The 15,772-nt window shown below is 41.8% G+C and overlaps 1 protein-coding gene across 1 annotated transcript in view; it reads left to right on the top strand.

The window, feature by feature from the left end:
• C6H1orf21 (chromosome 6 C1orf21 homolog) overlaps positions 1-15,772 on the top strand; it is a 122,430-nt gene extending 106,658 nt beyond the window's left edge. Inside the window, exons 5-7 of the mRNA XM_034063709.1 lie at positions 3,440-3,516; positions 7,223-7,283; positions 15,006-15,772. Coding sequence (XP_033919600.1) covers positions 3,440-3,516; positions 7,223-7,283; positions 15,006-15,044 — 177 coding nt within the window. The 3' untranslated portion in view covers positions 15,045-15,772. The remainder of the gene's footprint in view (positions 1-3,439; positions 3,517-7,222; positions 7,284-15,005) is intronic.

Genomic DNA, 15,772 nt, shown 5'->3' with positions numbered 1-15,772 from the left:
TTGTTTGGTTTTTTTTTGGTTTTTTTTTTTTTTTTGCCATTTGAACCTGTATTTGTTTAGTTATTCTTACTTCAGAGGAAACACAAAGACCAAAATGTAACTGTAAGTTAGTGAAAATTGGCCATTACATTAGGTAGTAGAATTGCTGCTGTCATCTTTACTCAATTTTTCCTGGCCAATTCCATCAATTCAAAATGCATAAAATAATGTATAGGCTCTTCATAAAATGTGTTAGCACTTATGGAAGCATCTCTTAAAAATCAGTCCTCTACTAAGCCATGAGTGTTGAGTTGAGAAGGACCATTAGCAGCTTACCTGAATCCATCTGTGGCAGTCTTAAAAAAAAAGTGAAATACTTCAAATGAAGTTCACATTTCTGTAGAAATGGGTTTGTAAGAGGGGAAGCATCAAGGGAAATGTTGACAGATATTTAATTATTATGGCAGTAGTGGCTGTTGCAGTGTTAATAGCATCTGGCAGCAGAGTCACTGCCATCTGTTAATGCCCTGAAATTCTGAATACAGTACATCCTTTATGGAGGAATTAACAATAATTAATGAATCTATCAAATGAAATCACCTTGATTTGATCACAGCCTTATCTTGATAATGATTAATTGCAAAATAATGGGAAGTAAAATGTCCACTATTTGCCTTTTTACTATAGACAAGCTAATGCTGCTATCCAAGTACAGCATCCTGGAGAGTTCACTTTTTAAACTTCTGTTGTGTTGTATCATTTACTGCATTTACTTTAAATAATCCTTATAAGCAGAACTAGATTAAAACCAAACTTTTGTATATTAATTTCTATTTGCAGTAGATTATGTCTCTTAAACCAATTACAGTTCTGTTGATTCATGGTATCTTATTTAATGTTAAGGGAGAAAATGAGGTTAGACTGAAAGAAGTGACCTTTCAATCAAAGTCAGCCTGGAAGAACAGTCTGACTGCATTAAAGAATTTATTTTTGTGTCTGGTTTTGGGTTGGTTTGGGGTTTTTTTTTTCTGTAAGCTCAATAATAGAATCCAGACCATTAATTTCTGATGAGTCAGTTTGTCTTCAAAGTGATGTGGAAAAAAATATTCTTTTTGTTTGTATTTGGAAGAATTATTTTTTAATATCTATTTCTATTGAAGCCAGTATTTCAGTCAGTGCAGTGAAATTTCACTGCTGTAAATAACAGCTATAAACAAAGCAACAAGCCAGTTCCAGACCTGGTTGAGTTTTATTTTTCTCTTAAGTCCTCTTTTTCTCTTTGTTCCTGCTGGGCAACAGATGGAGAAGGTAACATACTTCCTGCTCAAGTAGAAGAATTGTACGTAATAGGTAATCGAGTTTATGTTAATTATTGGAAGAAATAGCAGGAAAAGCAAACTTTGGGATCTTGAAGTCAAGTAAACTGGAATTTTATTTCCCTCTTCCTACGTGACTCAAGTAATATTCTGAATATTGCCCTGGGACCTACAGAGAGAAGGCAAGATATATCTTACTTGTGTCTTTCTATTTGCTCCTAAGTGACAAAAGTTTATTTAGGCTGTGATTTGTGCTGATTCCAGCTACTGATAGAGCTGCACTGACACCAAGCCTCAAGCTGAGGTGTGAAAAGCCACAGAGGCACTGTCCTGATTTATCACAGCTCTCACTGCAGGAGCTGTAAATCAGAACTTCTCTTCCCTTTTAATAACACAGTGGATTCACATCAGTTTCTTGCTGACGAGAGATCTGTGCCTCCAGGGTGACAGTGTGCAAAGACAGAAGGTGGCCCAAACTTGTGATGTGGTAGGTGGGCAGGAAGTGCTACAGCTGCAGAAAGTACTACGGCTGGACCATCCAGATGTACCATTCCACATATGTAATGCAGACTGTTCCCAGTTTCTGCCCCTGACCTGTGTCAAACTGGTGGAGCAGATTTGAGGATAAAGGTTGGCATTTAGCTGATTTCTGGGTGTGGTGTCTTCTCCATGAGACATATCCCCCTCTCTTTAGTTTGGTTGACAATTGTACGAGTTGCTTGGCAGTTGTATGAGCACATAGTCATCATATGACTAAGTACATGCATGTTTACCACACACACAACATGCAGGTACATAGTAGTCTCCACTTAACATTGTTAAAATTAGAAGATTCTTTGAAAACAAGTGATTTTGCCTTCTGTTCTGCTTTGACTCCACATCATGGTATGGGCAGGCAGTGGCTGATAGGATGTAACAAACATAGAGTTACTTAGAGATATTTGTTAAGGCTTAGAAGAAAGGCTTGTTTCTCTTTCACTATTTTCATGCAAGACACTATTTTCTGTTTAGGAGGATTAGAAGATATGTATTAAACAGTGTTAAATACACTGAGGCAGTTGATGTTTACAGCCCTTGTAGAATTATTTGTTAAAAAATTAACTGCTAGACAGCCTCTTTTTTTTTTTTTTTTTGTTTCTATTCAGTGGTTTAGGAGCCCTCTTAAAAATCATGTTGTATGATTCAGACTAACATAAAAGACTAAATAAGACAAAACAAAACCACCAAAATTACCTACAAAAGCATTAATTCTTGGGTTTGTATCTCTTAAATTGTCATGGGTATGGTGTGCCTAAGAAATTCAGATGGATTTGTGGAGTGGGTGAGCTGTAACACAGTGCTGGGAATTTCCAGAAGGGGCTGTATCATTCTCCGGGTTTTGCAGACAATAGATGCATGTGTGCACTAAGCTTTGGTTTGCAGACATTTTTGATGTGAGGGCAACATGTTGCCTTGAAGCGTAGGCTCTCAATTAAACTCTTCCCTTCCCATGACTTTTTTAGATGTTTTAAATGGTTCTGGTCTTCAGCGGGGGATGTGGTTTTGTCCCTGCCTGTAAAGATACCCCAGTTAATTTTCTTGGCCCTCTGTGTCCAGTTTTCTGACTGGCCAGGTCTGCCATTGCTCCTCTTCTTACTGGCATGTTCAACGTATGCTTTCTCCTACATATGGTATTCCACATGGTGCTGAGGTTTCTCACCTCTCTTCTGAGCAAACCTACAGGTCTGAGATGATCTGGGGTTCTGTCTTTTCAGTGCTTTGCCTTGCTCTGTTAAGGCTGCCAGTTGGTATTATTGATATGACTGTATGAGGAGCCAAGCTGCAGCTGCACACCTTGTTTTCCATGGACCACTGGAGAGTTACTATGTAGCGCAGTGTTTGATGGCTATATGTCCCAGATGGATTTTGCATGGTAACCCAGAGGCAATCTCCCAGGCCATCAAGCCAGTGACATTTAAAAATTGCCTGCCTAGGGTCATTGCATTGTGTTGTCTTTAATTTTGTTTTCAATGATCTTTTCTTACTTGGTTGTACAGGTACAAGAGCCAGCAGAGTGTGACACCATGATAACAAATGCCTGTTGCAGTTTGTGTGGTTAATAAATACTAATGGTATCTTTGTTGTGTGTGTTTTGTGTGTTTCAGGAAAAAAGTGCCAGTTCAAATGCAAGACTTAAATCTAATAAAGAGATCCCAGGATTAGTACATCAGCCCAGAGCAAAGTAAGTTTGTTGTTTTTTGGGGGTGTTGGTTTTTTTTTTTTGATTGTAATACAAATAAACTCAGGATTGAGCAGTGTCTGTAAGATTCCTGATTATTGCCTAATGAAAACCAACTGGTGGTTCCAGCAGCCCTAAAACCATGCTCAGTTTAAATAAAATAGGTATGGTCACCTGTGTTCTGAGACCAGCAGCACAACTGGACAGCACTTGTGCCAGCATCCCTGCAGCATCCTCTCGTTTGCCCAGCTAAGAAGCAGGATTTAAAATTGCGTGAGATGCATCTTGCCATGCATTTTAGGAGTGCCATACTTTGTTACTTTTCAGCTTTCTGTGCAACTTACTCATAACCAAAAGTTTTATATGCACTGATGTTTCTAAATGCTATCAGTTAAGTTCTCAGGAAAGTTTTTGCTAGCTCTTAGCTTAGGTTAGAAGCTATACTGTCTAGGATTAGAAATGGTAAACTTCTTCCATTGAAAATTGTCAATTTGTTTCTTAAAATGAGGATTGTTTTGTAGCTGATACTTTTTTCATCCTTTGCTTGCTGTTCTGTGGCTGTACCCTGGCTGATATCAGTTAGTGTTACATATGCCATGAAATACTCAATTCTTGTGCTAGTCATTGATATTTAGTAACTCATTTCTTATCTAAATCACCACTAAATCATAATTGGATTGAAAATAACAGATTACATGAAGACGTGTATCAGATTCATAACAAAGAAGTGATAAAGCTTTGCTGCTGGAATTTAAACAATAGCAGAAATGCTGTTCTTTATGCCGTGCCTTTGGGGCACTTACTAACTAAAACTTGCTGCATACCAAGTTCATTGTACACTGTTTCAAGTCTGGAAACTTTAGTAATTTTCTAATCAACTGACAGTATAATTCAGCTTCCTTTCAAAAGGAAAAATGGAGTGCTTCCGATGTAATTGCAATGAAGTTCACAGTAAGGAGGTGGAGATAAAATCACCCTTCAGCAAAGCTGTGCTTTATAACTGTGGCTTGGTCTTTCCCAGGAAGGTTAGAAATGTATTTAAGATGCTTTAATGGGAGGCTAATGAACCTGGGCTTAAAAAACAGCTGTTTCTTTCAGTGGGTCATCTCTTCTAGTGCATCGAAGGCAGAGGAACTGCATGGGGTCAAGGGGTCCATTTTTTCGTCAAAATCTGATATTTTTGAAAGTCTTCACAGAAATCAGGACTGACCTTCTTTCACCAAAAAGCCTAAAGACATTGCATTGGCAGAGGTAAATGTTTCTGTCACGGTCCTTGCAAAAATAAGGAAACTTGTCAGAGTTACAGAATGTAACATGAGGTTGTTGGGTAAAACCTCCACTGTTTGCCCAAGCCTCTGCTGTTTACCCAACCTACCATTGGGTTTCTGTTTATAAACTGGCTATATGTGTTTGAGTTGCTAAGCACCAAGCCAGTGAATATCTGTTATAATGTGCAATTTTTTTTTAAAGGTTTATCCTATAAAAGCCCTGGTAATTCTGACTGCAAGGAGAAGTGGCAATGGGTGGCAGCTAAAAGAGCAGAAATTAAATAGATAAATCACTAGATGCATCTTGTAAGACTGTTCCTGTAGGACAGGTGGTATTTCAAAACAAAACATGGGCTATGTACCACATGATAAGTTAATTTACAATGGAGGTAGTTTGATACATTGGCTGTAAAAGTAAGATTGTGAGGGCTATTCCTGTTTGTAGAAGGATTTAGATTTTTACTTCTAGAACCCTGGACTCAAAAACCACTGTATGTAGGGAGCCAGCTTTACATGTGTCGTTGAAAGAGGCCAAGAGATTGGTCCTTCACCCTTATACTGCATCCTGATACCTGCCATACCTTCATGGGGCTTCATTCTTGCATCCTGCCCCAACCTCTTAGACACTTAATGTGTTTGATCATCCTCAAAACTGCTATGTGATCAGGTATGCCGCATCAAGTACACAGAGACATAACTCATGGAGTAACAGCAGCCTGAAGCATAAAATGAAAATAGTATTTGATAACATTTTTACCCTCCTAAATCGCAAAGTCATAGAATGGTTTGGGAAATCATAGAATCATAGGCTAGTTAGGGTTGGAAAGGATCTTAAGATCATCTGGTTCCAACCCCCTTGCCATGGACAGGGACTCCTCACACTAGACCATGTCGCCCAAGGCTCTGTCCAGTCTGGCCTTCAGCACTGCCAGGGATGGAGCATTCACCACTTCTTTGGGCAACCTGTTCCAATGTCTCACCACACTCATTATAAAAAACTTCTTCCTTATGTACAGTCTAAATCTGTCCTCTTTCAGTCTAAAATGGTTGCCCTCTGTTCTTATAAGGCCCTTTAAGATATTGAAAGGCCACAATAAGATTTTCCTGGAGCCTCCTCCTCACTGAACAGCCCCAGTGTTTTTCTGAAGACTGCGGCCTGCAAGGGCTTGAAGACCTCCTGTGGGGCTTTTCATGTGTATGGCAACACAGTATTCCATTTTCCCCCCCTTCATTTAGTTTCCTTATAAATTATGGTTGGGGTGTATTATTTTATTAGAAATGGAATCTATGATGTTGCAAAGGCAAGAATATCTTTTTAGCACTTACCTAGCCAGAAAGGGCTGTACAGTCCTAAGGTCCTTCTCCGAGACACCTGAATATACAGGCAAGGGGGTCAGCTACCCCAAACACATCTTTTCCCCATTTCAGGTGTAGGTGGAAACCTGAGGAACAGGCAGACAGCTGGGGGCACAAAATCCCACAGCTTCTGAAAGCTGAATTGTTCCCTTTCCTGAATTGCCAGCTTTAGGTTTTAATGCCATTTTTGAGACCTTCCCTTCTGAAACTGAGCCTTCATTTATGTCCAGCATAAGCAAATCATTGTATACGCTCATCCTGATAGCAAGTGAAGTATGAATGCTGAGCTTTGTAGGGAAGTGCATCATTTTGGGCACTTAGAAAAAGTATTAGCTCATTACAGCTGAAAGGATCATGCTGAGGAAGAGAGGACTGGGGTGGGAATTCAGCAATCCAAATCAGCTTTCAGTGTCAGAGAAAATCTCCAAGACTGTGTCCTTCTAACCATTTGACATCACTGCTACCACTGGCACCAGCCTCCATTCTTTTTTTGCAAAATCATATAACTAACCCTGAGCCCCTTGGTGCTGCAGAATTAATTGAAGTGAATCATCTGCTGGGTCTGCTTAGGGAGCAGTAAGGACTACCTCTCTGGGAGGGAAGGACCAGCCTGGGCTTGTAGACATTTCTGGGTGTTGAGTGCAGAGCCCAGCTGTAGCAGGGCACACAGATCTTCCAGTGCAAGGCTTAACCTCATATCTCGTTGTAGGCATCTCATTTTGTGGTGGTGAGTTTGGCAGTCTTAGAAAACCTTCTCTCTTGATACAGAAAGGGCTCTCATTAGCCCAGGAAATGGTAGTGGGCTATAAACTTTCCGCAGTCTGTCTGGGAAAGAAAATAGTCTGCTCTGGATGAAGTTACCATCCCAAGTGTAGCATGTATACCCTAAACTAAATGTAATATTTTTATTATGGGCAAAGAAAAAAAAAGGGGAAAAAAATAAAAAATTGTAATTGTAGATGAAAGTGAAAACTGATTTATTTTGCACAGTGGTAAAAGCTTACAGGTGGCCCTTCGACAACCTTGGCCTATTGAGTAAATTGAGTACATACTGTTGGTACTCATACTGTTCCTTTGCCTTTCAGCATGCACATCTCTGAAAGCCAGCAAGAATTCTTCAGAATGCTTGATGAAAAGATTGAAAAGGTAAGACACAATAAAGTAGAAATACATTTTCACTTGGGGGGGGGGGAGGGGGGAGGGCACACAGGTTTTCTGGCTCCGTGAGGAGGACAACCCAACATTGCCTGTTGCAGCACTCCATGTTCTTCACTACTTGGAGGGGCTCTGATCTGAGATCCCCCTTGGTTAGGTAAAGCTTGTTGGTTAAGTAGTTCAAGTGCAAAAAGAAAAAAAAAAGGTAAAAGAGGTTGCAGAAGAAAATCCAAAATGAACAGTCTAAGATGAAGGGCAAATTAACCTTAGGATAAAGCAGAACAAAGTGGGGGTTTATGCCCTTAGTGATTTGCTCTTTCATTTAACTTCTGTGGGAGACAACTGGAATCTTAATGCAAGTAGCACCTGGGATACCCTTTTAATTGCTTGCAAAATCTTTTCAAAATAGCTCCTGGCTCCAAGGGGTAGTGTAGCTGTGTATTCAGATAAGCCTGCCTAAGGACATACACTGAGTAAAATAATGATGCTGGAGATGTTTTGAAGAAGAGGTTGGATAGTTCTTTGTATATCTCATTGTCTGATAGCAGCTTTCATGTGTTTCACAAATCTTTAAAATGAGAATCTCTGCTTTTTTGTGAGACAGTAGTAAATAATGGCACCACAACATAGATGGAAAATTGAGACTTAAGTAATTAAATGGGCTGCTTGGATTGAGTCTGGAGCTCAGCTTTTGCGTATTCCTTGAGTTGATGCTCACTCACCAATATACTCTTTACACTTATATTTTGGAATGGTGTGTCTTATTTAATACTTCATACTAATACTTGCTTCCCCAATTACAATGAAGTAATTTGTACTCCCAAGTTTAGACTGGACATTAGAAAACATGTCTTTACTGAGAGGGTGATCAAACATTGGAACAGATTTCCTACAGAGGTGGTCATTGCCTGAATGGAAGTGAGGAGGAGTCCAGTATTTCACAGGGGTAGGATCTTACCTGGCCTATATGCATTTGAAAGTAGAATTTCTACGTATCCATAATATAGCTACATCTCCTTTGAATAAATGCATTCACTCTGTATTTTGCTGGGTGAACGCATTTTACTTCTGCTTTTCCTGGACATCACCGCTTTCTATAATGTCAAACACAAAATATCCAGTGAAATGGATTTTCCAAAGACCTATCTTATCTACAGACCAGACCATCTGATGGCTGTACCTACTTATGAACTGAGGTCAGGTTTTGTTTTCGAGATTTGTTTCAGGGCAGTAATAGCATTCACTCACCAGCTGTCACATTGAGATGCAGTTGACTGCGTCTCCTCACTGTTTGGATCATATTCTCAGATGTTTACAGGTGTTCTACAGGGCTCTTATACCAATTTATCTTCTAGATTAGGAGATTGCCTATTTAGAGCAAATACATGGGTTTATCTATCAAAGTCAGGGAAACAGCTCCCATGCATTTTAAGCTGCTGACAGTTAATGAGATTGGCATGAGTTAATGCACAACTGAACATGGGATTTGCTTTCTCTGGGGAATTCCTATGTCTAAGGAAATAGTGTTCCTAAGAGAATATTGGCATTTTTTAATTAATCTTTGCCCACAATATGTTATTTTTCTAGGTATCTGCCACAAGTGCCAAAAAGATTGGAAAATATGAGGGGTTTTATTTGATTCCTAAGTACCATTTTGAATCCCTTCTTCAGGGAAATGGATGACAGCAGTCAAACAGTTAAAAGAACTATATCACTGAACAGCTTGCCAGTTGCAGATGAAATATGCAGGGATGGGGGTCATTGCCTGTGTTGATGAGGTCCCAAAACATTTTGTAATGTTCACATGTTAACTAGCCATGAGTAGTGTTGGATATGTAATGGAGACATGCTGTCCATCACTGCCTCCATGGGCTGTGTCTACAGAAACTATGGAACAGAGAGATTTCAACTTGTGCTGAAATCCCAAGGGATGTTAGGTCACATAGTACAAATAAGTGACAACAACTCTAACATGCATGCTATAAATTAGAGAGGAAAATTAAATGGGCATTTCAGACTCATCAAAACAAATGAACAGGAAAGTAAGCTGAAATAGAATTTCTGCAATCAAAGTGTGAAATGGAAAGAACACAGGCTGATGTTTTAGCAACTGAAAATACAAAGTATTTATTATTATGAAGTATTATTGTTATCCTGGAGATAAAAAAAAAGACTTAATTAAATGATCTGCAGAATTTCTCTGAAAGTCTAATGCCTGCTGGTACCCAGCACGCACCTCTGTTCCTGGCTGCCTGTACAAAGCTGACTTGCCTTCTGCAAATACCATGCAAAGGTAAAAGCCAGAATGCCAACCCTAATGCACGGAGCTTCTGTCTACCAAAATTTGGTGTCAAAACACCAAGAGATACTCAGAGTGAGACATCTGTTCCTATCTCTGTGTGAGTGTGTGTTCCTGCTCAGAGAGCTAGAGCTGAACTTGTACGTATGGAACTGTGTATGTTTATAATACTTCAATTCCTGGAGCTTGCTGGAAAGGAAAAATGCTGGAACAAAGTCTCAAAACTGAATGCTGAGGTAGGACTGACTGAGAATGTAAAAGTCAGACTCACAACAGGGTTAGATGGTTCTGCTAGAGTCAACCCAGAGGCACCAAAATTTGAAGAAATCCCATTAATTGAACAGGATGACTCAGAAGAGAGAGTTAATCGTGGACACAGTCTTTGCAGGCTCAAGTCCATAGACTTGAGGGAGCCCTGTACAACCAGGGCTTGCATGAAAATATGAAATAAAAGCAAAATGGAAAGCTATGATGCATGAAGTGCCGAATGCAGTAAATTTACCCCATTCAGCATTTGCTAGTGAAAACATATTGATGATAGCTATCATGGAGAACGATCTGAAAAATGACTGCTTTCTCTGAATCCTACATACAGAGCAGTGAAACAATCATCAGAAATTATCTGTCTCCTTTAAGTATATATTATTACTGTAAGCCATGGCACAGTGTGTAGGCAGCTGTCTCACTGTAGGAAAAAATACCAAGGCTGAGGTATAACTGAACAGTCGACAAGCGGTTTCTAGGATTGTATATGGGGATTGTAACTCCAGAAGAGAAGCAAGTCTGGCTTTGTAGTTTAAAAAAAACAAACCAAAAACAATCCAGGTAAAACTGCACCAGGGGAAATTCTCACTGGTCCCATCATCGTAAGCTGTTTCCTACATAGATACAGTGGTTTGTAAGTAATCACAATGCAAACGTGCTTGTGAAAAAACAAAGAGATTAAGAAATGTCATAGCATGTGAAGATGTCTTGCTACAAACTCACATGGCTGGTGGATATCCTGAGTCCCTGGGCATTGTTTCCACTGCCACAGGGGATGTCATTTTGGGTCGAGACATAACTTGGTCTTGATCAGCAGCACTGGTGTTGAAATGGCTTTGCAAGGGCTTCTCTGCCAATCCACACACCTGGCTACTGGGAGCTGGGTTGGAGACTACCAGTTTGTTGTTGGAGGCCATGGGAGGGATGCCTGGCAGCACCTCGCTCCATCTCCTTGTTAGTAAAACTGGGCATGAAATGCAGGAGGAAGACACAGTGCAGCTCCTTGTATCGTATTTAAAGAGTGCTGTTAGAAAAAGGGGGGTTGCTAACTGAAACGTATGCAAGGGTGGAATTATTAGCCTAAAACTCATTAGCAAACTGGATTGCTCTTAATGACTCGATTGATATTTCTCTAACAAAATCAGAAATGGACAAAAATTAGCACAGTATACAATTATTTAGTGCTGCCTCTCAGCATTTTCTTCCCATCCTTTCTGTGAGCACTGTAAACAAAACCAGATTGATGAAAAGGGTTCCCACCACAGAGCCAGGCTAACATTTCCCAGCATCGGCCATCCCCTCTGAAAGGGGCCACTGTGTCCCACAAGCTCTTTCAGCCATTGCAGAAGAAAGGGCTGCTTGGTGCAGCACATTTTCCTCTCCCGGGCCGGCTGGCCTCCTCTTCCTCCTCTCCAACCCAGGGCCACGGTGTGAGGATGCTGGTGCCAAGCTGCAGAGCTGTGGCGGAAGAAGCATCTCCTTAGCTGCCTTCTCTCCCTCGGCAAGCCTGCCAGCCACACAAAAGGCTTTTGAAGTGGGAAGGCCTCTGCATTCCCGAGGCATGGAGTTTTGTTGATTGGCCTGTCACCCGCAACAATGGGGGAAAGGGCTTTTCCTGTGATTTCTTTTTTCTCTTTTTATTTTTTTTTCTCTAAGAGGGTATCACCAGCCATGAAGCATGCCCTGGCAGATGCAGCGAGAGAGCAGGGGAATGAGCTTTTCTGGTTTGGGTACAAGAAGCAGGAAAGGAGCATAAGGGTTTTTTTTTAAACTACTTTAAATTCACACACTTGTGTTAAGGTCTTTCTGAGAACATCTACAAAAGTTGAAAGTTGGATTTTGAAACTGCAGGGGAGGAAGATAGGATTTTTTGGGATTTACCTGAACTTGGATGCATGTGTTCCTGCTCTCATCTTCTTTGGTACAGTTCATTTACACTCCCAATCATTAAAACTTACTTAACAGCCTATGCTATTAAGGGCTATTAAAGGAAGACCCATGCATTTTTGTTATTTGCTGCATGCTCTGTGCCTGTGGTTCCTCTGCATTCAGGAGCCTGCTCCCCTGGGTGGCAGGGGACAGGGTTTGGTCAGCAATCCTGTACCCTCATTTTCCATCTATGATTCTGCTCTGTTTGGGGGGTTGTCACTTACTTTCTCTGATTTCTTCTTTTTCTTCCTGACACACATCTGCTCGCCCAGAAAACCCCACAGGGCACTTTATTCCTTTGCTGATCTTTCTGAGGAATACTCACCTTGTATTACTGATAAAAATTTAATTAGGGAATAAGTTTAGACAAAAGGGGGAATTCTAATTTTTGGGGCTTCCTTGTAGTATAGTTTCTTCCATTCTTGCTCTTTTTAGGAGGATAAATACCCACTGCTGTAAATACCCATTGCTGTGTATTTACTCAAGGAGATATCACTTATCACAAGCCCTTCTTCAAGAAGGTGTTAAAGCACCTGTTAGCTCGCTGCTCATGAGCACCTCCAGGGCTTAAGTGCTGTTTCCCTTGTCTTTAAAGGCAAGTATGTGCTTAACCCTGCTAAACTGGGCCAAGACGCTTTAGGCCTTGTCAGGCTGAGACCCATGTTTGTTGTTTGTGCTGGGATTAAATGTGGGCCACATGTTGGTGTAGGCCTTTGCAGTGTAGCCAGGGCAGTGGTTGTAGGACAGCTGGGATGGGTGCAGGACTATGTGCAGGCTGGTTTTTTGCTGTCACAGCTGATTCCCACCCCTGACAAACTAAACTTGCCAGACCAGGGTGGTCCCATAGGTTGTCTTGCATCCCACTACTGAGAGGATGGATGTGGTTCTTTCTCTAGGTGAAGAAAAGCAACATCCTCTTAACTTGCTGTAAATCCCAAGTGAGAGCAAAACCCCTAATTTTGTATGCAAGCTGCCAGCCTGCTGTGCCTTTGCTGCTACATGGTTCTTGGTGTGTAACATATGGATCCCTTCCCCTGCCTCACGGCGTGCTCCTCCATGTGGCTCTGTGGCGGAGAAGGGAAAGGGATGTGAAGCCTTCAGCCTGCTGCTGAGTGGCTGCAGGAGCCTGATTTGGTCCCCCGCTCCCTCAGCACATCCTCCCCTTCCCACCAGCTGGTGCTCTGGCAGGGCCACCCCTTCTGAAGCAGGTGCAAACCTTCCCTGCAGAGCTGCACAGTGGGCTGGGGCTGCAGCAGGGCTCCTCGCCTCACCATCAGGTGTCACCACAGCTTGGGCATCAAATGAGCCGGTGGGTTCGGGGTTGTGGGTTCGTGCCAGGTGCAGGTGGGAGAGGCTGTGTCACTGCAGGAAGGGGTGGGAGGTGTTCTGGTGTTTGTGGCAGCTCTCACTCTCCTCCCCATCTCCGCTGTGCCACTGCTGCCCACGTGTGCTCTCGGGAAGGTGCAGGCTGGCGGGAAGCTTGGTGTGGTGGCAGCTCCCTGCCCACCAGTGACTGAGGTCCATGGCTCCGGGGCCATCCTTAAGACACCAACACGTCTCCATCCCCGCTGGTGTGAAGATGGAAATAAAGTGTCTGGCAGCAGCAGCGTGGCTCTCAGCAGCCTTCAGGCAGTGGGTGAGAGGTGGTATTTCCACACGCTGGCAAGGGCTTCTTCAGCATGGTGTGTTTTAAGCAGTTCCTTGGCAACCTGTTGAGGAGCAATGCACTTGGTTGCCAGAGAGCAAACCCGGAAGCAGAATGGCAGGAGGAATGGGCAAGGAAAAGTCCATAACAGCTTTCTTCTGTGTTTTGGGCCTGTTTGAGCCTTTAATATCACTGATGGCCACTGGTGTGGAGCATTGTGTGGTCTCTCTCTCAAGCGGTAGCCTGGGGAACCAGGCAAATGAATCTCCTGGAAATGCCCTGAGTCTCAGTCATCATTTGCTATGGGTGGCTTTCACAGCCCTTCAAGGGGTGGATATGTTGGACAAAGCCTTCATCACCACCACAGCTTAGTCTCATGGTTTTGTCTGGATGCACTGTGGTCCCTGGCATAGAAAAAAACAATGCATTTGGGCTTCTCTGCAAAGTAATTTGGCATTCCTTCTGAGTCTGATATTTTACTTGAAAAAAAATGTCTGGTTTTCCTTTCTGGGTCAGGGGTTGCTGAATTGAAAGCAGAGCTGATCCCCACACCTCCTAGACAGGTCAGTGACAGGTTTGACTGTTGGGCAACTGGGTACCCCACCTTGACTGAGGGGAGCTTCACACATTTTACCACTGCTCAGTTGGTCTTTCCTGCTTACAGGGTGTTGTCAGGCCTTTACATGTTATTGCAGGGCTGAGATCTGTGCTTCTCCTTTTCTTCTTTGCCAACCGTTTGCTCAGCTACTCAGATTTTCCACACAAGCACTTGGGATACACTTGGCACATAGGAACAATGGAAATAGTCCAGAGGTTGAGATTTTTGGTATTACATTTGAGGTACTTGTTTTACACAGGTTATCATTGGTGGCTTGTGTATTGAAAAGCTCAGCTCCAGCTGTTTCTGTGTAGAGAAACAGTGACAGTGGGTCCTGTGAGGTCCAATTCTTGCTGCTTTGCAAGAAACAACTAGTGAGGAATGGGATATACCTTCTCTAGACCTTTCTGCAGGTATTGCCTAGATGGGTGCTGCTGCAAGTCTCGTGTCTGGGATGGGACAGAAGGCGTAACATGACTAAGAAGTCTGTGTTTAGTGAAGCTTATCCTTTTGGCTCTTACCTTAAACCCTTGATGAGGTTATCGGATGAGGTATTCCTGTTCACAGCAGCTGAGCTGTGTTGCTCATAGGATTGTGTGCTTCATTGCTTTTGCCTCAGAGATTCTGGTTTCGCAATGAATCTGTAGGGTTGTGCCCATCAAGATGTATCTTTACATAAAATAGTTTTATAAATCAGTTTGTTGGACTCGCCCCGGAATTCACTAGAGGGGGTGAAATTCATGAGAGTAATAGTGACAGAAAGGGAAGGGTCTCCTATCCTGGTTCCATGCAGACCTTCCAGAGATAGTTGGACAAGTCGTGCAAACTCTATTTCCTATTTTTAGGATTTCTACCCAGCTCTGAACTTAAATCTAATAAGTTTAGAGAACTGATACGCATTAGTAAGGGCTCCCTTGATTTATATTATTCCTCTCTTCAAGTAGTCATTTAAAAATTGTCTGGCTTTTCTCCTTGCAGGGTCGTGATTATTGTTCAGAAGAGGAGGATGTCACATAGTGCCAATTCTGCCACTCACACCAGGAATACTACTGTGTAAATAGATTACAACCCAGTCGAGACCTTTTGGAAGTCTTCTAGAGCGAACAGCACTACATAACAGAAGAAGATAATTTCCACATTATATGCTCCATTCAGTTACAGTGTTTCTTAATGAACAGATGAGGAATATTGCTAAGAACTCGTAAGGAACTGTTTTTGTTGCTGCTAGTTAAAACTTGTTGCAACTTCTCACTTTTTTCTGTGTCCAGATATGCAGCAAATCCTTAAAGTTAATCCAAAAGACGTTGTTGATTTTATTGAGGCTTCTGGCCTATTTTCTATCAGATGAGGTAGTGTTATACAAAGCTTCCATAAGTGAACATTCAAGCATCTAAGAAACACCCTTAAGCTGTCTGTCAGTCCGCATTCAGGCCGGAGCACTTATTAATGCTGGTGATGGCAAGCTTTGGAGATGGGATGTTTTTTGCCATGGCAGGCCTTGTTTCTCTACTGAGAAGAAGTTGAGAAACTATTATCCATTAAAAGCATGTTATCACTGAAATACTGGAAGTGATGCAGGAGCAGGAATTTGTATTTTAAGAGGAAAAAGAGTTTTGTTTAATAGGTATCTTAATCAAGGACTAAGCTTGCAGTATTGGCTTTGCTGAGCACGAATGGGAGTGTGATCACAATCATTTTGAATCTCTTTTTTTCTAAGAAAATAAACATTTTACTGTTTTTATGTA

Source organism: Melopsittacus undulatus, chromosome 6 (assembly GCF_012275295.1).
Source record: "Melopsittacus undulatus isolate bMelUnd1 chromosome 6, bMelUnd1.mat.Z, whole genome shotgun sequence".
Taxonomy (NCBI): Eukaryota; Metazoa; Chordata; class Aves; order Psittaciformes; family Psittaculidae; genus Melopsittacus; species Melopsittacus undulatus.
The sequence above is the reverse complement of the archived record's forward strand: the minus strand, read 5'-3'. Positions and strand labels throughout refer to the sequence as shown.